Genomic DNA, 20279 nt, shown 5'->3' on the forward strand with positions numbered 1-20279 from the left:
TGATTCTGAAATTACCAAGATTCACAAATTAAGTTTTAGTGCACGATCAAGTCTTAATATACTGATGTGGGCAGATGAGGCCGTCTATTCTTTTTGTTTTTTGTTGGTTTGGTTGAGTGTGTGTGTGTGTGTGTGTTTTAAGACATGGTTTCTCTGTGTAGCCCTAGCTGTCCTGCAACTCACTCTGAAGACCAGGCTGGCCTCCAACTCAGAGATAGGCCTGCCTCTGCTTGTGCTCAGATTCACCACCACAGCTAAATGTGTTCAGTGTTCTAAACGTTATAGATACGCAGATTTATCTTCTGCTACTAGGGTAAGGCCATCTATTCTACCGTTTCCTTTTCTGGGTTCTCAGATACTGCCTGGTAGCATAAAACTGTAGCAAAAATAAATTCAAGGAGAGGAAGAGAAGAGGAGAGATGATGGAGACAGAAGAAAAGGAAGAAGGCGGAAGGAGGAGGAGGAGGAGGAGGAGGAGGAGGAGGAGGAGGAGGAGGAGGAGGAGGAGGAGGAGGAGGAGGTGTACTCACCACCGCAGCCACCTTCAAGTCAGCTCCTCGGGGACACAAGCTGAAACTCAAAGGTTGCACAGATTTATTTTCTGTTACTATGGTGGATATCATATTAGTCAAAGTATGAAGGGGCAGGCAGACTTTTGAGTATTATGAGTTTTTTTTTAAATAAGCATGGGCATATCCATCCACGACTTGAAAACTATAATAAAACTTTAAAAAAAAAAAAAAAAGTTGTTCAGATTCGGTCGCGTGACTGCTCCCAAGTTTTCAAGGAGAGTGGTTGGGCAGACGTGATTAAGCTCCTCCCGGGAGTGGGCAGTGCCTACAGGAATATTCTCCAGCCCAGCGCGCGAGCAGAGGTACCGCTAAGCACTCAGTCGCCGCGACGCGAATCTAGAGAACTTTTCTGAGAGTGAGGAAATCCAGAGAACTTTTCTAAAAGTGAGGAAATCCAGAGAACTTTTCTGGGAGTGAGGAAACAGCCACCCTTCGTGGGTTTTGAGAGCTGAAGCCGCAGGAGTCCGGATGAATTAACTCCATGAAGCCTCCAGGACCCAGCATGCGCACAGCCCCTCCCGCCTGGGCAGATCACACCCCAGGCCTCCGGCCACTCCCGGAGCGCAGACTTCGGACTAGCTTCGCGTTGCGAGCTATTCTGCTACTGGTGAGTACGGCGCGACGGGAGCACGGTGCCCGGAGTGAGAAGCCCGCGAGGAGAAATGGCGCGGAAGTGCCCTGCGAACCGGGCGCCCTCGTGCCCGTGGTGGGGTGGGGGAGGTCTGACGGTGTGGAGGAACTCCGCAGTGGACCAGGTAGAACTCGACTTGGAAGCGTAGAAAGTTCGGTGGTGGAGTGGGAGGGTAGGGTGGGGTAGGAGGATAGGGGTGAGGTAGGAAGGTGGAGGTGGGGAACCCCCTTCTCGAAGGTGGGGTGAGTCAGGATGGGAAAGGAGAGTTGGGCGGAACACTCTAGACCGGGAGGATGTGACGAGGCGCCACTCTGGTATAAAAAGGACTCCACGGTAGGTGAGAGGACCCAAAGATGGAGAGAGAAAAGTTCTGACTTGGGGTTGGGGGTTGGGGACAGGGAGGTGGCTCGCACCAGGGCACCATACCTCGAGTAAGGTGAAGCAGGGGAAGGGAGAAGGGACAGTGGGTGGAGGAAGGATCCGGTTACCCTGTACGACAGAAAGAAATCAGAAGCAGAGTGGTTGTGTGTGAGTTGGGTACGGGGAGGGAGCCTCTGTCTAGCTGCTGGACACCTGCCACTCCCTTCCAGGCAGGAAAGGAGGCCTTGCCTGGTGTTAGCTTTAGCTGACAGAAAGTTCTAGTTCAATTCCAGTGTTACATCACTGACTTTTATCCGTTTTCTTGGGCTCTGCAACTTACTGGGCTTAAAAAGAGTAAAGGGGCCCTGAAGAGGCCTAGAATCTGGCCTTTACCCCTTCTGCCAGCATGAGATTATTGAGGGGAATTCCAGTTTCTTGGAGTCAATTGTTTCTAATATCAGCGAGGCATACAAGGGTCTCTAAAGATATATATATATATACATATATATATATTTATATATATATATATAGATATATATATGTGTGTGTGTGTGTGTGTGTGTGTGTGTGTGTGTATTCTTACATTATATTATATTACATTATATGCATATTATATATCACAGACTCGTTTCCACCAGGCTGCATCCAGTTCTCCACTTTCCGTTTTAATACTTGACTGTTGAGGTGGAGCAGGCCTGTGTCTGAAAAATTAAGTAGAATGAAAGAAACCAAAGTTAGGATGTGTTCAGTTAGTGCCAGCAGCCCTGCCTGTGGACCATCCTTTTCATCCTCTCTTGGCTTTTAGCTACTTTTGGTATTGCTTCTTTAGCTATTAAAAAAACAAACAAAAGAGAAAGAAAGAGAAGGAAAAAAGAAAAGAAATAAGCAGAATAGTAGTTGAGAACATGGAGACGCTGGTGGAGGAGTGAGCCGGGTGTCTCTTTAATGGGTACTGACTTAAGAGTTTTAAGAATTCTGGATTTTGGTTACAGACACTGTGAACGCAGCAGTGCTGACCTTTTTGTTTAAAATGATTACGGTGTTAGTTTTACCTAATGTATACCTGAATGTATGTAAAAAAAATCTTTATGTACACTTATCTTAGTTAGGGTTTCATTGCTGTGAAGAAACACCATGACCACAGGCAACTCTTACAAAGAAAACATTTCATTGGGGCGGGCTTACAGTTTCACAGGTTTAGTCCATTATCATTATGGTGGGAAGCAGGGCAGCATGCAGGCAGACATGGTGTTGGAGGAGCAGAGTTCTGTATCTTGATCTTCAAGCAGCAAAGAGACTGTGTACCACACTGGGTGTAGCTTGAACATAGGAGACTTCAAATTCTGTCCCCACAGTGACACACTTTCTCCAACAAGGTCACACCTCCTCCAGTAAGGCCATATCTCATAATAGTGCCACTCCCCATGGGCCAAGCATTCAAACACATGAGTCTATGGGGGCCATACCTACTCAAACCACAGCATCCCACTCCCTGGCTTCTATAGGCCTGTAGCCATAGGAGAATGCAAAATGCGCGTTTAGTCTAACTTCAGCAGTCTCCATAGTCTATGACAGTCTCAACAATGTTTAAAAGTCCAAAGTTCAAAGTCTCTTCTGAGATTCATGCAATCTCTTAACTGTAATCCCCTATAAAATAAAATTTAAAAAAAAGACAGATCACATACTTCCAATATACCATGGCACAGGATATACATCCAAAGCATGTGTCATCCCTCCTCAAGATCCAGATCAAAGGCAAGTCTTCCTGCCTCAAGATCCTGGTCACAGCTGTGCCCTCCATTTCTGGATTGTAGTTCATTCCAGATGTGGTCTAGTTGACAACTAAGAACAGCTATCACAACACTAAACGACTTGGTGTGAGTGCAGTACCATACAACGTGTCTGGAGCTCAGAGGCCCACTTCAGGTGTCAGTTCTCACCTTCTACCTCATTTGAAACAGGATCTCCCTTGTTCATTTGAGCCTGCTGCTGGCTGTCCCATGAGCTTCTAGGAATTCTTTATCTCCACCTCCCATTCAGCCACAGGAATCCTGGGATTTCAGATGTGAACAGTTGTGTCTGACTTTATATGGAGTTTTGGGAATCTGAACTCAGGTCCTTTCATTTGTGTGGCAAGTGTATTATCCACAGAGCTGTCTTCTTAAGTCTTGACTGCATTTTAAAAAACTAGAGGTGGGGGGGGGAGAAATAGTCACACATATGATTAACTACTCACACAGGAAAGAAGACAGTATATTAAAGGATGCATGCTGTTTCTAGTTGAGAAAATATTATTTTAAAGACTTTCCTCTAATTTTACACCATGTATACTATGTATGTCTATACAAACTTACTTTTTTAAAACAGGAAAGAATAAAAGGCAGGAGTAGGTCAAGCTTCTATGACTTGGGCAGCTGTAAGATGCAAAAAGAGGTGCGTGGACAGGAACTAGCCCTGCACAGTTAGAGTGGGGAAGGGTCTAAGGGTCACATCCTTTTAGAAGCTGGAGGGAAGGGAATGTGAGATGGCCTTGGATGGTGAGACCTGAAAGCCACTTAAGGCAGTTTCTGCTTTGTTTCCACAGGCTGTCTTTGTTTCGGTGACAGCTGAGCCAGTCCATGACCGCCGGGCTGACCTGCAGAGATTGGAGCAGAGCCCATCAGAAGGATCCTGTCCAGCAGGTACATTCTAGAGTAATGGCCAGTCTTGGTCTTTGATTGCCCATCCTCGGCTCCATGGTCTTGCAGTTCTCATTTCTTTTCTGACATAGATACTTATTCACCATTTTCTAAATCCAAGGCCATGAAGATTTATCTTCACCGTGTTTTTCCTGAATGTTTTCTATTTTGGTATGTCTCCATTAAGGTATTTTGGATTAATTTTGTACAGAGTATCAAGTAAGGGTCCAGCTTCTTATTTTATACATAGCCATCAAGTTCCTTCCTTTTTTTATTTTTCTTTTATTTATTTATTTTTATTTTTTTTTCTGGATTTAAGCTAGGGTCTCACTCCTGCTGGACCACCACATTACCACTGAGCTGTAGCCCCAGCTCTGCCAGCCAGCGGCTGGTCACAATTTGCACTGTGTGAATTCTGGGTGCCCTACAATCATAAAACCATGGAAACCAGCTGTGTTCGAATTCTGTTCAGTCATCCTAACTCTCTGCAGAACCTTTGATAGCTCTCAGCCTGGTCCTGTTACGAGAACTATCAAGGTCAGTGTCGGTGCTTGGCCAGTCCTAACAAGCCAGGCTCTACCATCATCCTCAGTAATTAAGCCGATCAGAAAAGTCATTGATGAGAGAGCTGGACCCACCCCTCACCCAGACAGTGCTGGAGAGCTGGCCCAGGTGGCAAGGATGTAGGAGAGCTGACAAGCCGACCAACTCAGCTACCACACAGTCCCAGATCCAGGGCTCTGAGCTGGCCCACCTCACCATCTCCCCGACCCCGACCTGTGAGCTGCTGGAGCCCATGAAGGGACTGGACCTGCAGAACCACAGCTGCAGGGTCTTCATGACTCAGGGCAGCAAGAGGACATCTGAGAGCAGTCTCAGTGAGGATTAGTACTGATAGTGTAGGGGAACCAGACCAATGACTCATTGCATGAATGTTTGCAAGTAAAGATGTGTGAACAGAAGGGTTCACTGTGTGACACACTGTGACACACCACAGCTTCCATGGCGAGACCTTTTTCTTTTTTTTTTTAATTAATTTTCTATTTTCTTTTGGGGAGAAGTTACAAGAGTGGACAGTGGATATTGAAGGACTAGGAATGGGTGGGATTGGGGTGCATGATGTGAAATTCACAAATAATAAAAATTATAGGGAAAACTCACTGAAATTCACAAGGAGATTTGCCCATCATGGCCATATTGGAAACTGACAGGGGTCTAGTGATACCCAAATCCATCTTTGACATGACGTGTAGGGATAAGTAGGGGCCAGAGTTATGTATTGTTTTGTTGTTGTTTTTGTGATTTTTAACAATTTATTTTTATCTTCTATACACGTGTGTTTTGCCTGCATATGTGTCTGTGTGAGGGTGTCGGAACTGGTCCCCTGGAACTGGAGTTAAAGACAGTTGTGAGATGCCATGTGGGTTCTGGGAATTGAACCTTTGTCTTCTGGAAGAGTGGCCAGTGCTCTTAACCTCTGAGCCATCTCTCCAGCCCCCAGAGTTATTGACCCATCGGTATTTTGTTCTCATTCTGCCCTACGGGGTGGTCTGACAACTTGCAAATCTTGTTCCTTATATGTTTCTGTATCCTGCCTAGCCATAGACTTCATCTTTTTTTTTTTTTTCGCCCTAGTAAAAGATTTCCAATTTGTTGGCATTCAGTGTCTCAGTAGTCTTATAGTCAAAGGGAGAGGTCACAAGTGTCTCTTTGGCATATCCCCAGTTCTTCTAGAAGGTCCATTACAGTCCTGCAGTCTCTGGCCACTCCCTGTGTGGTGTCTATGAGCACCACTGCAGGGATATGGGGCTCCTTGGCCTTCTGAAGAAGCTGCCTCCCTTCATTTTGGCCATGGCTTCAACCTCCTTTCAGGAATGAATGGGACAGGTGGCAGATGCTGAGAAGACAACCGTTCCCATGTGTGTGACTCTCTGTTGGAGCCACCTGTCTTTTTGTTTTGTTTTGTTGGTTTTTCAAGACGGGGTTTCTCTGTGTATTCCTGGCTGTCCTGGAACTCACTCTGTAGACTAGGCTGGCCTCGAACTCAGAGATTAGCCTGTCTCTGCCTCCCAAGTGCTGGGATTAAAGGTGTGCACCACCATTGCCCGGCGGGAGCCACCTGTCATGAGGACAGTCCAGTTCTGCTGTGTGGTGCAGGCATACACAGAGGACAGAGAGGGATTCCATCTATTTCTTTGCTGTACAGACCCTGTCACAGGGAACACCATCTCCAGCTCCAGTCAGTGCAGGCCTGATAGGGATGTAGGCCTGAGGTCCCAGGAGCGCTTGGCTGTGATGCCTCGGGAAATAGAATGGGTACCAGACTGCTTCATCATGAAGTGGCTTCTATAGTCTGCTTGTATAGATACTTGTCTCTTTTACAAGTTGCCTACTTTGTTGATGTACCAAAGTTCATAATATTCATTCATAATCCCCTTTCTTTTATTGGGTGATGGGAGTCTCATATTTAGCCCTGGCTGACCTGCAATGTGCTGTGTAGACCAGTCTTGCTTTGAATTGTTTCTGCCTTCTAGCTTACATGGTAAGTTCTAGGCTAGCTAGGGCTATATAGTGAGACCCTGTTTAAAAACAACAACAACAAAACAAAAACAGAAAGGAAGAAAAGAAAATGCTCCCTAGACATGCCCACAGCCAACCTGATGCAGGCAGTCCCTCATTGTGATCCCCATTTCCCAAGTTTGTCTAACTAGGACATGAGTCTTTACCACAGCTCTGGGAATCCTGAAGTTTCCTTAACCAGTTTTCTTTCCATCCTCAGGCCACTACCTGTCAGGAGGAAGCTTGTGCAAACCTTGCAAACCTGGTGTAGACTATACCAGCTTTCCCAACAGCCTGGATTCCTGCCAACTCTGCAGTGTCTGTAAGAAAGGTACAGAACAAAGGGGCCCTTCCCCACAGGTGGGGTCTGGGGCGGTGGGATTCATAACTGCAGTGGACTCAGAAACCTCAATTCCACCATCTTGATCTTCATTCTTCCCCGTTCTCTGCCTGTCTTTAATGCAATGGCACAAAAACAAAAGTGAAGAATTCATTTGTGCTGTGTTTGGGAATCATTGAGACCATCTGTTAAGAATGAGGTAGTGTGCCCTGTGGAGGGCCCCTCCCGGTACCCTCAGATGCATTGTGGGACAGTTACTATTACCCTCACCACAAATTGATTTATAAACTTGGCACACGTGGTGAACAGGAAGTACCCTAGTGTCAGCCGTGCAAGGACTTGTGTCAAGGAGTGGTGGGGCTCCACAGAGCACATGTCATTGGAGCTGGGCCTTGAAGGATAGATGCCGGTTTCAAAATGGAACAGGGAGATCTCCAGCCAGAGTTGCAGAATTGAGAAGTAAAGAGGCCTGCACATTTGGAATAGGGAATAATTCCATTCTGGGTCTAGCATGAGTCTGCTCAACTCTGCAAAGGATTTGATACCTGTCAGCAAACCTTGAGTCTCCACGGGTAGTGGCCTGTTTTCCATTCCCCAGGCATGGAAGTTAGACGTGTGGGTCATGGGGTGAGTCTCCCCTCTGTCCCTGTGGTCACTCTCCAGTTGTGGGTGACATGGTATGTTCTATTCTTCCTCTCAGGAGCCATCAGCTTCTTTCTTAGTACTGGCTGCCTTCAAGTCCTGTGAGACCTAATGCCTCTCCCTCTAGAACATAAACTTCAACACATATTCATCTTTCCTGTCGTGGGCCTGCTGAAGTGTTTGGGTTGTGGGTTATTGTGTTAGTTTCTTGTCAGGAAAAGCTCTGACAAAAGCACTTACTGAAGATAGGGTTGAACTGGCTCACAATTCAAGGGTACCATCCACTGTTGCAGGGAGTCAGGCGGCAGGGGCTGGAGGCAGCTGGTCAACTTACCTTTTCAGCGAGTGATAGGCATGTGAGCCCAGCTCAGTTTCCCCTCTTCATACAGTTCAGTGACCTAGTCCAAGGAAAGATGCCACCCAGACAGTGTGAGTCTTCTCACCCAGTTAGCTTAATCAAGATAACCCCCCCAGACATTTCCAGAGGCCTGTCTCCCAGGTGATTCTAGATCTTATCAAGTTAACAGTTGAGATTAATCACCATAATTGGTAACAAAAAATGTAGTGGTTGAGTGGGTTAGGGCTGGGTCCCCACCTGGTTCTGGGCTAGACTCTCTTGTTGCAGTCTCTAGGGTCATGGTGGGTGTGAGCACTCAGTCTCTGCTTCTTAAGGCTCCTCCTGTTTCCAGGAGCCTGAAGATCATCCTCTGTACATCCCTTGCACCTGTCCTCAGGATCTTTGAAAGACTTTTCCTTCCAAACCTGATGTATGAGATCATGAATTGTGTTCCTTTTGTATGGCCCTGAGAACTCACAGCTGCTCATGGGAGCCTTCAGCCACATGTCCGGGCTGTGGTGTTATAGAAACTAGTCCTCGATATTACTTCCTAATTTCAGTTGAGCTGAAGTGGAAGTGGCATGAGGAAGTGTTACCGTGGTAACCAGGAAAACTCTTCCCTCAAACCCTTACAGATAAAATCGTAAAAAACGGATGCACCACAACAAGAAACACTGAGTGTCAGTGCAAACCAGGCACCTTTGAAGATAAGGACTCCACTGAGATCTGCCAGACATGCTCTAAGTATAATACAGGGGCCCTGGAACTCTTAGAAGCCCAGAAGAACCCCAGAAGACCCTACCTTCTTTGTATCCCTCTCTTTCCCTCCAACCCTGTGGAGTTCTCACAGCAGTGTGTGTGTGTGTGTGTGTGCGTGTGTGTGCGTGTGTGTGGTGTGTATGTGGTGTGTGTGTATATGTGGTGTGTGTCTGTTTGTCTGTCTGTCTGTCTGTCTATCTGTCTGTCCCTTGGGGTTCTCAGAGGTACCTTAGCCCACTCAGCCAGCATTGCCCCAGGAGCCTGTCTTGTCAGTGCCACATATCTCTACTTCAGGAGTTTGAGGGGGGAAAAGCCAACAGGGACATGGCTCAGTGGTGACCACACGGGCTTCTTACCTTCCCTTTCCTAACTTAGGGTCTTCCTGTGGCCAGGGCAGCTCAACACACATTCTGTACAAAAGGCAAAGGGCTACCACCATGCCTATGGGGATTCCCCATGGTCTGCACTATGTGCCCAGATGTAGGGACAAATATGGAATGTAGGTGCATGGCGCCTGTCTTTCCTTTAATACCATTTCAGGGATGCTGGGCAGAGTGGGTGACTAACTTTTTATCGAGTCTGGCCAGCAGCCTTCTCACAAAATCTTACCATTTGTTTCTTGTGTGTGCCCAGCTGCACTGATGGGGAAGATGAAGTGACTCCCTGTACCCCGGAGACAAACCGGAAGTGTGTCTCCAAAAACACTCGGGCATCTCAGCATAACCTAGCCCTCAAGATAGGGCTCCCAGGGGTCACATTGCTGGTCCTGCTGATTGTAGCTCTGCTTGTTTGGAAGACTGGAACATGGAGACGAGGGTTGCTCTTTATAAAAAGAGCCTGTCTAGGTGAGCATTGGCTGAGAGTGGGTCCCCGGACACTGAATCTCACTCTCCCTGGCCTGCCCTTCTCCTTCAGGATTGTCCTCTCTGTCTCCCAAACTCCTGAGTCCTTGAAGCCTAGCTCTGTCTTGTTCCTGTGATTCATATACCATCTCTCACTTCCCCCAAACAGCAAAGATCCAGACTCTGACCAGTGCCTCTCACTGACCGGTCCCTAATTCTCTTAACTGTAAAGCGTCTTTTATTCACCTGTGATCATTGTCATCTTGGAGGCTTAGTGCCTCCGTCTGCAAACCTAGGCCTATTCCTGGAAGCTTCTAGCCTCTGTACAATCTAATCCAGGCCTAGAATGTTCTCAGCCTCTGAGACTTGTTGCTGAATAAGCTCACTCTTTCTAGTTCTTTCTGAACTCTGGCTGGCTGGTTCAACTCAGCTGTTCTGGCCCAAACTCCTCTCCAGACTGACTGATTCAATCTAGCTTCTCTTTCTACCTGAATTGCTCTGCTTGACCTCAAACTAACTCTAGCAATCTGTTCTAATCTTCTGGCTTCTCATTCTCTGGCTCATTCTGTCTTTACCTGTATCTGGCTTGTTCTACAGTCTGTCTCTGTATAACTGTCCTGGTAAAACTGCCTCCTTCCTCTCTTTATTCCTTTCTCTTACGTAGTTTCCCTTTCCTCTCTTTTTTTTTTGTGAGAGTTGGACATATCCTGTTCTGTCAAATCTTTCTCCGATTCATCCCATTGTCTGCCCCTCAATCAGACATCACTTTCAAACATGTCTGCTTCCTTCTACAAACTAGCTTTACCCTCATTGTTTGGTATTAAAGATGTGTACTAAGGGCATGTCTATATTCCAGCCAGAGGAATTAAAGGTGTGTGCTAAGGGCTGAGCCACACCACAACTAAAAAGGGGTGTTTTCAGTAAATACACAATCTTGGGGTTCACAGTGTGATCAAATATCCTACAACACTTAACCAAGTCTGAGAGAGTGGGACATGGTCAGGACAAAGAAGCATCAACTCTTCAATTGAGGATAAAGGTCAGGACCAGAGAGGGCCAGGGACAGCTCTGATGACAGCAGAACCAGACAAAAATTCTATGTGTGTTCATGTTTATTTGGTTTCTCTCCAGCTGCCTTCTCAGCCTGAGGGTAGACCCAAGCAAGAATGGCCCTCCTTACCTAGCTAGTGTTGGAACCTCTAACCCCCTCTACTCGGATAAAGAAGGGATGATGAGTCTCCTACCCACCTGCTGTGGGGACCTTCTTCTCTTCTAGGTCATGAACAGGACCCTGAACATGCAGACACTGTGTGTTCCTCTCTCTTGGGCCCACAGACATGGAGGAAGACAAATGACTCTCACCACAGCATGGTCAGTCCTGCGTCGAAGGCCTCAGCTGTAGCTCTGAGAGGCAGGGCTTTTTTCTTTTACCTTTTAATTTTATGTATGTGAGTGCTTTGCATACATGTATGTCTGTGCACGCATGTCTGGTGACCGTGAAGGCTAGAAGAGACCATTGGATCCCCTGGAACAGGGGTTACAGACAGTTATGAGCTGCCACTTGGGTTCTGGGAATCAAACCCAGATCCTCTGGAAGAGTACCCAGTACTCTCAAACAATGAGCCATCTCTTCAGCCCTGAGAAGAAGGGTGTTTGAGGGGCTGCACAGCCCAGGAAGGAGGGTACATCATCTCCACCTGGATCTGGGTCCACTATCAAGCAAATGACCATTTTTGAGCTTCCACAAGGCCTCAGACCATGTTGCAACTGCCTTTTCTGCCCTGCTCCTGTGGTTGGGGTCAGGTGGGAAGAGAGACCTCCCCTAGGCACAGTGTCAGCAGCACATGGTGCCAGAAACAGATCATGGCTATGTGAGCCTGGGGTATCATCTCCTTAGTGGTCTCTTTGCCTTCCCAAAGTCATTTCCACATGCTGTGTCCCTCGGGAGGATCTGAAGTTCAGGGCAGTGATCACACTGAGTCCCCATACAGCAGAGAATGGCCATCCACTTTTTTTTTTGAGCACAAAATGGACAGAAAAGAGCTGATGACAGGAGTCACTGGAGAAATGCTGGTTTATAGACAAAGTAGCAGTTGTTATCAGATCTCCTAGGGGACAAAGGACAGGCTGGGTGTGGCCTAATGTGGTAGCCAAGCCACTCTGTGAAACATGCTGAGCCCTTTCCCATTCGTGCTGTGTCGTCAGAATCTGGGGCAGCACAGGTGTGGAGCAGACACCATGGCAAGGGCTGAGTTTCTGGGCTTAATTTTTGTTTACTATATTGGGGTTTCATACATGCTAGGCAGATACTCTACTACTGAGCTACATCCTCAGTAACTTTAAAAAAAATTTTTTTACAGATTTATTTATTCATTTTATGTATAATAATACACTGTTGCCCTCTTCAGACACACCAGAAAAGGGCATCAGATCCCATTACAGATGGTTGTAAACTACCATGTGGTTGCTGGGAATTGAACTCAGAACCTCTGGAAGAGCAGTGCTCTTAGCCACTGAGCCATCTCTCTAGCCCCCTCAGTAACTTTTAAAAAATGTTTTACTGGGAGAATGTCTCACTATGTCACCCAGGCTGGCCTTCAGCTTTGCCCGTCTGCCTCAGTCTCCAGAGTAGTTGGTATTACAGGCCTATGCTATCTGCCTGTATAGTTTTCCCTTTTCACCATTTGTCTAGTTTTCTGATTACATTTGTAAGGAGGATTTCGTGAAGTACAGTTTCCGGGTCAAGGTTATGGAAGTGCCATTTGGTACACACATGAGTACACACATAGTCAAGTCAGAGACACATGTAGTCATGAGTGTACACACACACAATCAGATGCACACAATTACATATATAGGGTCTCTCTCTGTCTCTCTCTCTCTCACACACACACACATGCACACACACGCACACACAGCTGCTGGTTTTCATTTGTATTGGCTCACAAGTTTTGATCAGGCATTGTAGCACTTCCTGTTGGTTTTGCTATAGGAAAGCATCAAGTGTCTCACATGTATGTGGTTTCATTGTAAACATCTTTGCATATCATTATCCTAATGTCTTGTCATTAAGAGCTTTGTAAGAAAAAAATGCTCTGCTGCTATATGAGTATTTTCTCTCACATGGGTAATCGATTTCTAATTTTTTGTATGTGCACATATATGTTCATGTGTATGTACATGTATTTGTGCATGTATGCACATAGGTGTTCATGTGTGTATATGTGTGTGTATGCATGTGCATGTGGAGGCCAGAGGTCTTTGTCAAATATTTTCCTCACTTCTTTTCTTCAATTTGTTATTTTCTGTGGCAGGATCTCTCCCTCTACCTGGAGCTCACTGGCTAAAGTGACTGGCCAGCAAGTCTCAGGGCTTTCCCTGTCCCCAGCTCCTTGATGCTTGAATTACAGGTGCAGCAGTCATGCCCATCTCCCCCTCCCCTTAGGGTTTTTTATTTTATGTATGTGTATGAGTGTTTTGCCTACATGTATGTATGCATACCATGAGTGTTTCTGGTGCCAGAGGAGGTCATAAGAGGGTGTCAAATCCTCTAGAACTGGAGTTACTTCAGCCTCTCTGCCTGGGTAGGTATCTGGACTCAGACCCTCAGGCTTCCTGACTGAGCCATCTCTATAGTTTAATTTGACCTAGTATTTTTACATGGTGAAATTCATTTTATGTATATGAGCCCACTGTAGCTGTCTTTAAACACACCAGAAGAGGGCATCAGATCCCATTATAGATGGTTGTGAGCTACCATGTGGGTACTAGGAATTGGACTCAGGGCCTCTGGAAGAGCAGTTGGTGCTCGTAACTGCTGAGCCATCTCTCCAGCCCCCTGGTGAAGTTCATTTTTAATGGTTAAAATCAGCATATACATTTACTTCCCATCACTCATAGGGTCCCAGAAGCCTTTCCCCAACGTAAGATGCACTTCTGATTTCTTGGGGAGATATTTTTCCCCACTGAATATACTTTTGCATATTTCTGTATCATCTAGATGGATTTTAGATGGAGAACAATGTGATGTCATTCCTGGTCACTGTGTGGACCTTTCGTTCCATTTAAATAGTGGGCCCTGCATACCACTGGTCCCTCCTCACTTACAAATTGAATGTTCATCTTGACAGTTTCTTCCTTCCGCCTGGGCGAGTGCTGTTTCATTTTTGCACTATACTTAGTGTTTATTTTATAAAGAGAAAGAGAAATAAATTTAAAAACAGTAGCCTCTCAACTCTTAAGTGAGAATGCAGACAGTGTAGAAAGGGACTCAGGAAGTAGTCAGCCCTGCAGCTCATCTCCCTCCTGAGAGATGATGGGTAATGTCAGGTTCTTTGGTTCTTTCTTTAAGGTGTTTACACTGTATCAACATCATTTACATGAAGGACTCAAGGACGTATATACAATACTCTGATGCACATGAAAATTTCTAGTATATTAAAATAAGTAGATTTTTGTTTAAAACTTGTCAATTTACCCTGATATAATTTAGAGTTCATTCATAAGGTTTTTTCCCCCTTGCTCAAGATAATAATTGGAATTTTAAAAAATTTGCCTTAAATATTAAAAGGGGGCCATCAAGATTACTCAGTGATAAAAAGAGCTTACCACAAAAGTCTCATGACCTAGGTTTGACCACTGGAACCCACAAAAAGCCAGAGATGGTAGTTCAGATCTCAGCACTCATACAGTGAAGTGATATTGGAAGCAGAGACAGGAGATGCCCTGAAACCTGTGGGCTATCTATTCTGGACTATTCAATATAGCAGAAGCAAAAGAACATTTCCCTCGATATGGTAGAGAGAACTGGCTTCAGAAGTTGTTCTCTGACCTCCATGTGCACACTGTGGCACACGTGCACACTGTGGCACACATGCACCTGCACACAAACACATAACGCAAATACACAGTAATATTATTTTAAATTAAATATAAAAAGTAATCTAGGAGGTATTGATATCTTGCCAGTACTCATTTTTTAAAGGTTTGTTTTATGTGTTTGTGCACACACAGGTGTCCACAGAAGCTAGAATGGGGCAGGCCACTGGAGCTCCTGGAGCTGGAGTCAGAGGCATTTGTGAGGTGCCTGATGTAGGTGCTGGATCTGAACTCTGATTCTCTGAGAGGGTAGTAAGAGCTCTTAACTGCTGAGCCATCTCTTCAGCCCAATAATCAGTATTTTTTTTCATCTCAGGAGACAGCATTTTAAGACAAGTTTTTTTTCTGAAATATGAGTATTTTTTAAATTGTTGTGTTTATTTACATTCCAAATGTTGCCCTCCCTTCCCAGTCCCCCCTCCAAGAGTTCTTTACTCCCTACCTCTTCACCTCTGAGAGGGTGCTCACCCACACCTACCCCCTCACCCACCTACCTACCCCCAACTTACCCCTCCTTGCATCCCCCTTCCCTGGGACATCAAGTCTCTACAGAATTAAATGTATCCTCTCCCACTGAGACCAGACAAGGCAGTCCTCTGCTACATATGTGCTGGGGGCCACAGACTAGCCCATGTATGCTTTTTGGTTGGTGGCTTAGTCTCTGGAAGCTCCAGGGGTCGGGTTAGTTAATACTTTAAGTCTTCCTATGGGGTTGTCATCCCTTTCACCTCCTTCAATCTTTCTTGTCACTCTTCCATAGGGGTATCCGACCTCAGACTAGTGGTTGGCTGTAACTATCTGTGTCTGTGTCAGTCAGCTGCTGATAGAGACTTGATGCCCCAGGGAAGGGGGATGTGGGGAGGGGTAAGTTGGGGGTAGGTAGGTGGGTGTGGGTGGGTGAGTGAGCACCCTCTCAGAGGCAAAGGGGCAGGGGGTGAATGACATTGGCTGTTTTACATAGACATTTCCTTCATTATTGATGTATCTGAAGAACTACTCTGCCTCTAACTTATGCTTAAAAGGCATCTTATAGTAAAGACAAACTAGATTCTTTCCTGTTTATGATTAAATCTTTGTTTCTCAAGGATTGGGCTATGCCTCATCTCTAACCTTAAGTACGAATGGTTCTGTACTGCTTGTTGCAGGAATGGCAATCATGTCTTTGTTTCAAAAAGTAGTAACCATCTTGCAATCCTACCTTTGTTTTAAAAAGTTATATGAGCACCTATGCCCACCTTGTTATACCCACCTTGCAACCACGTCTTTGATTCAGGAGTTTGTTAAAATTTATTTGCTATGCTTATGTTAGGCTCCGGTAACCCCACCTGTTTTGCTGGCCGGGTCCCCATGCAGAAGCCCCTACACCTAAGCACTATAAATCTTTGTCTTCCTCACATATAATGCTGACCTCTTGAACCTCACCTGAGGGAGGGAGGGACAGTCCTTGTGTGTGAATTTTTTAAAAAAAGTTTGCTTTAATTAATTTGGTCATGATGATTTAGGTCAGTGGTCTTTCTCCTTTCATCTTTGGAATTAACAATATTCCTTGGCTCCAAGTTGTTTTTAAGAAGTCGAATTTAGGGGCTGGAGAGTTTGGCTCAGCAGTTAAAAATATTTGCTCCTCTTCCAGAGAACCCAGTTTCAGTTCTCAGCACTTGGAATAGGGTGGCTCACAACCGCCTGTGACTTCAGCTCCGGGGCACCTGACACTCTTGTCTGGCCTACACAACTCCCTCTCATATGCACGTGACACACATATACATAAATTTAAAACTGTTCAAATGGTCAAATTTCATATTCAGTTGTACAAAAACACCTTCCCAGCCCTGATGCTATTGGTGTTTAGACTGTCGATGTGTGAGTTGTTACCGATCAAAACACCGTGAAAGCCTTAAAGGAAATCTTGATCTTGGATTTTGCAAAACAAAATCTGTTCTCTGTAGTCTCCAACTGAGTCTTGTAAGAAGCCTTGGGGGTTGGAGGGGATGCAGAAGAGAAGCCCTGGACTAAAGGGGGAACTTTCAGTCTTGATGGAGGCTTGTCGCAGAACACTTGAGTTGAGGATTTATGCCACACTAGGCCACCAGCATTCAAGAGCCTTCAAGTAGCTGAGGCAGGAAGTTTATCTGGGTCTCCACAGAGACCTTAGAGGGGCAGTGCTGTAAACTCAGTCTCCTGATCAGAATCAGGCCTGGGTCCAGGTCTCCTGACTCTGACCAGCGCATGTCTCTGCTCTTTGCTTACAGGAACCTGACAAAACTCAGAGTTCGCCAACAGGAAGGAAGTCGCTGGTTCCGGCAAATGGAATTGACCCAGCTGCCGGTGAGTGCTTTGTCTGAGGCTGAAGTACAGAAGTCCAGGGAATAGGAGAAGCCATTTATCCAGTTATCATCCCCATGGCAGTCAGGGCTCTGCCGAGACAGCTAATGATGGAGGCAGAGCCCACACTGTTATCCCTGGGACCCTCCCCAGCACCTCATATTGTTATTGATGGAGTCTTTCTGTCCTTTCACTCTTTCATTATCCTTCCTTTCTCCCCTGTAGTCCCCACCCCCACCCCCACCCCCACCAGGGCCTCCAGAATGGTGCATTGGCCTGTGTTAATACCCAGGTACCAACCTTAGACTAGAAGCTCCAGACATGGCCAGACCTAGTTCTATGAGCTGTACTATAAACCACAACCCCGATTTCAGAGACTCCATGCAAAATGAATGGAAACCATCTCATGATGGTTCAGATACCGGCTGCATGAGTATGGAGTTGAATCAAACGGCACTTGTTTTCTTTCATATCGTTCATATTTAGTTTGTTCGTCAGTTAGTTTCACACAGGTTCTGGGAACAGAACTTAGGTCTTCTGCGAGAGCAGAGTGTGCTTTCAACCACTGGGCTCTCCCTTCCACCACCATACTCAGCGCTGTACTGCTGGGGACTGAACCCAGGACTCTGAGTATGCTGGGTACCAGCTGAGCCACACCTCTAACCCTCCTTTTACTGGCTAAATAAGACTGTTAGAAAATGTCCGTGTGACTCCCAGGGCTCATGGGACTCATATCCCAGCTCCTTTGGTTCCTCAGAATGGAGGGTGACACATTTCATACGTGTCTCATCTGTGTCATCATAACCCCATAAATGAGCTTTCTTACTGAGCTACAGGTTCAGAGTTTCTGTCATCTCTTTCCCTACATCTCTCGGCAGTGATGCAGCCGTAGGGAGGCCAGCTGGCACAGAAAGGTCCTCCGCCTCTCTGCTTTGCTCTTTCTGCAGCAAGGAAAGCCTTGCTTTATACCACACTCAGTATGAGTACAGCCTAAACAGCTTAACTCTCGTGGTATACTGTACACTCACCCCCTGTGCCCCTCTGTTGTTCATGCTACATGCTTGCTCCTCCCTTGCACACACATACACACGCACACACACACAATGCAAATCTCCCACTGAGCCAAAAGCCCTCTTGCATTACAGGAATTTTTTAAGATATATACTTTAAAACTTTTATTAAAATTTTACTTTGTATATATGGATGTTTTACCTGCATGTATGTCTGTGCACCACTTACATGCCTGGTGCCTTGTGGAAGCCAGAGTATAGTGTCAGATTTCCTGGTACTACAGTTACAGATGGATGTGAACCATGGGTACTGGGAACTGAACCCGAGTGCCCTGGAAGAGTATTCAGCTGAGCTATTTCTCCAGCACCCAGATTCTTGGTTGCTTCAGGTGTGGAGGCTCCAACAGCCAGCATCACGGAACAGCAAGGGAGTGCATGGAGCCCTACCCTGGGCTTCATAATCTGATTTAGGATTCTTTACCCTGTGTGAAGTGCTTGGAGCTCACCTGTTCCCCATGTTTTCTGACACCCAGCCCTGAAGTCAATCTTCGAGTACTGTTCGAACGAAGTGCCCTTTAACTCCTGGGACCGTCTCATGCGGCAGATGGGCCTCACCGACAATCAGATCCAAGTGGTCAGGGCTGAAACACCAGCCCAATGTGAAGCCTTGTACCAAATGCTGGTGAAGTGGCTTCACCAAACTGGGCTAAGTGCCTCTATCAACCATCTGCTGGATGCCTTGGAAACCGTGGGAGAGAGACATGCCATGGGGAAAATTGAAGACTATGCAGTGAAATCTGGGAACTTCATTTATCTGAACGTTACAGCCCAGGCAGGTGTGGTAACTCAAGAGACAGAGCCAGGAGGATCTCTATGAGTTTGAAGCCAGTCTGGTCTACATAGTGAACTGAGGACAGCCAAGGCTATGTAGAGAGACCCTTTCTAAAAAACAAAAAAAAAAAAAAAAAAAAAAAGGAAGAGGAGGAAGAGAACCTGCTTCATGCTCTTCGGTATTATTAGAATGTAATTTATTTTTTCTTGCTATATTTATTGTATAATATTACTGTATTGTCCTATTTCAAGTTGAACACAGAGCCTCTGTGAACATAGATCCTAGATAAATGTTCGAACACACCTCCAGCATCCTGGTTTACCTTTGTTCCTAGACAAGGCACAATTGGTAAGGTATGGTGGAACCTGCCTATCACTCTAACACTCGGGAGGCAGAGCCAAGAAGATCAAAAGTCCGAGGCCAGTTGGTTCATATAAGCTCCTGTGTAATGTGCATGCTGTCTCAGCTTGTTGAGCGCTGACTCTGGGGACAAAGAAGGTACTTCTGTCCAGATTCTAGCATTCTCATTTCATGGGTCTACCAAGACCCCTTGTCCAGAGACAAAATACCACTCTATAACAGAAGGAAGAATTAAACAGTCCAAGGGTGGGAACTCGTGTCCTTGAGAACAGATAAAAGGTTTCCAAACATGGCCACTGCTGTTCACTGTTAAACTGAGCACTACACAGCTGCACAGTGCGCCCTTCCTCCAGGTGCTAGTGGGCACCCTACTGAGAGTATGTCTCTCTTGAATCTAATTCCCAATTGTCTGTATTTCACACTTGAAGTGAGTTTGCTGGGTTGGACACAGTGTTTGGATATAAAAAATGCTAACTGGGGTAACCCTTGAGGACCATGCACCCTGTAAGCATTTGACCATTGTGAGAGTAAACACAGAAACTCACCACTGTCCCATCTCAGCCTTTCTAGAGCCGGAATCATAGCCCACCAGATCCAGATCTAGAAATAGCTACCTTTTGATACTGTGATAGGGATTTCTGGAGAGCTGACACATGCAGATTTTTGTCCTGTATGGATTCCTCCATGCACCCCGTAAGCATTTGACCATTGTGAGAGTAAACACAGAAACTCACCACTGTCCCATCTCAGCCTTTCTAGGGCCGGAATCACAGCCCACCAGATCCAGATCTAGAAATAGCTACCTTTCGATACTGTGATAGGGATTTCTGGAGAGCTGACACATGCAGATTTTTGTCCTGTATGGATTCCTATCATTTTTTTACGCTTACTTGTTTTTTGAGACAGAGTCTCAATATGTAGCCTTGGCTGACCTTCAACTTACTATATAGTTCAGGATGGTCTCCAGCTCAAAGAGTTTTGCCTGCGTTTGACTTCCAAGTTCTGGGATTAAAAGCATTGCTGGAGAGGTAGCTCAGTGGTTAAGAGCACTGACTGCTCTTCCAGAGGTCCTGAGTTCAATTCCCAGAAGCCATATGGTGGCTTACATCCTTCTCTAATGGGATCCGATCCCCTTTTCTGGTGCGTCTGAAGAGTGTGAC

General features: G+C 45.9%; 1 protein-coding gene across 1 annotated transcript; it reads left to right on the top strand.

Annotated features, from left to right (window-relative positions):
- The first annotated feature begins 856 nt into the window (after positions 1 to 856).
- Positions 857 to 18881, top strand: Tnfrsf10b (TNF receptor superfamily member 10b). Its single transcript, XM_028758703.1, has 8 exons — positions 857 to 1179; positions 4148 to 4244; positions 7021 to 7131; positions 8755 to 8863; positions 9512 to 9723; positions 10997 to 11091; positions 16845 to 16920; positions 18461 to 18881. Exons 1-8 carry the CDS (start codon positions 1054 to 1056, stop codon positions 18802 to 18804), a joined length of 1170 nt encoding a protein of 389 aa, XP_028614536.1. The 5' UTR covers positions 857 to 1053; the 3' UTR covers positions 18805 to 18881.
- Positions 18882 to 20279: the final 1398 nt, after the last annotated feature.

This window comes from Grammomys surdaster, unplaced genomic scaffold, assembly GCF_004785775.1.
Source record: "Grammomys surdaster isolate TR1022 unplaced genomic scaffold, NIH_TR_1.0 126219, whole genome shotgun sequence".
Taxonomy (NCBI): Eukaryota; Metazoa; Chordata; class Mammalia; order Rodentia; family Muridae; genus Grammomys; species Grammomys surdaster.

Excerpts from the sequence above, each read along its gene's own strand:
- Tnfrsf10b (XM_028758703.1), top strand. The coding sequence starts at position 1,054 with ATGAAGCCTCCAGGACCCAGCATGCGCACAGCCCCTCCCGCCTGGGCA. Across the intron at positions 7,132-8,754 it reads CTGCAGTGTCTGTAAGAAAG|ATAAAATCGTAAAAAACGGA; the intron begins GTACAGAACAAA and ends AAACCCTTACAG. Across the intron at positions 9,724-10,996 it reads TATAAAAAGAGCCTGTCTAG|GTCATGAACAGGACCCTGAA; the intron begins GTGAGCATTGGC and ends CTTCTCTTCTAG.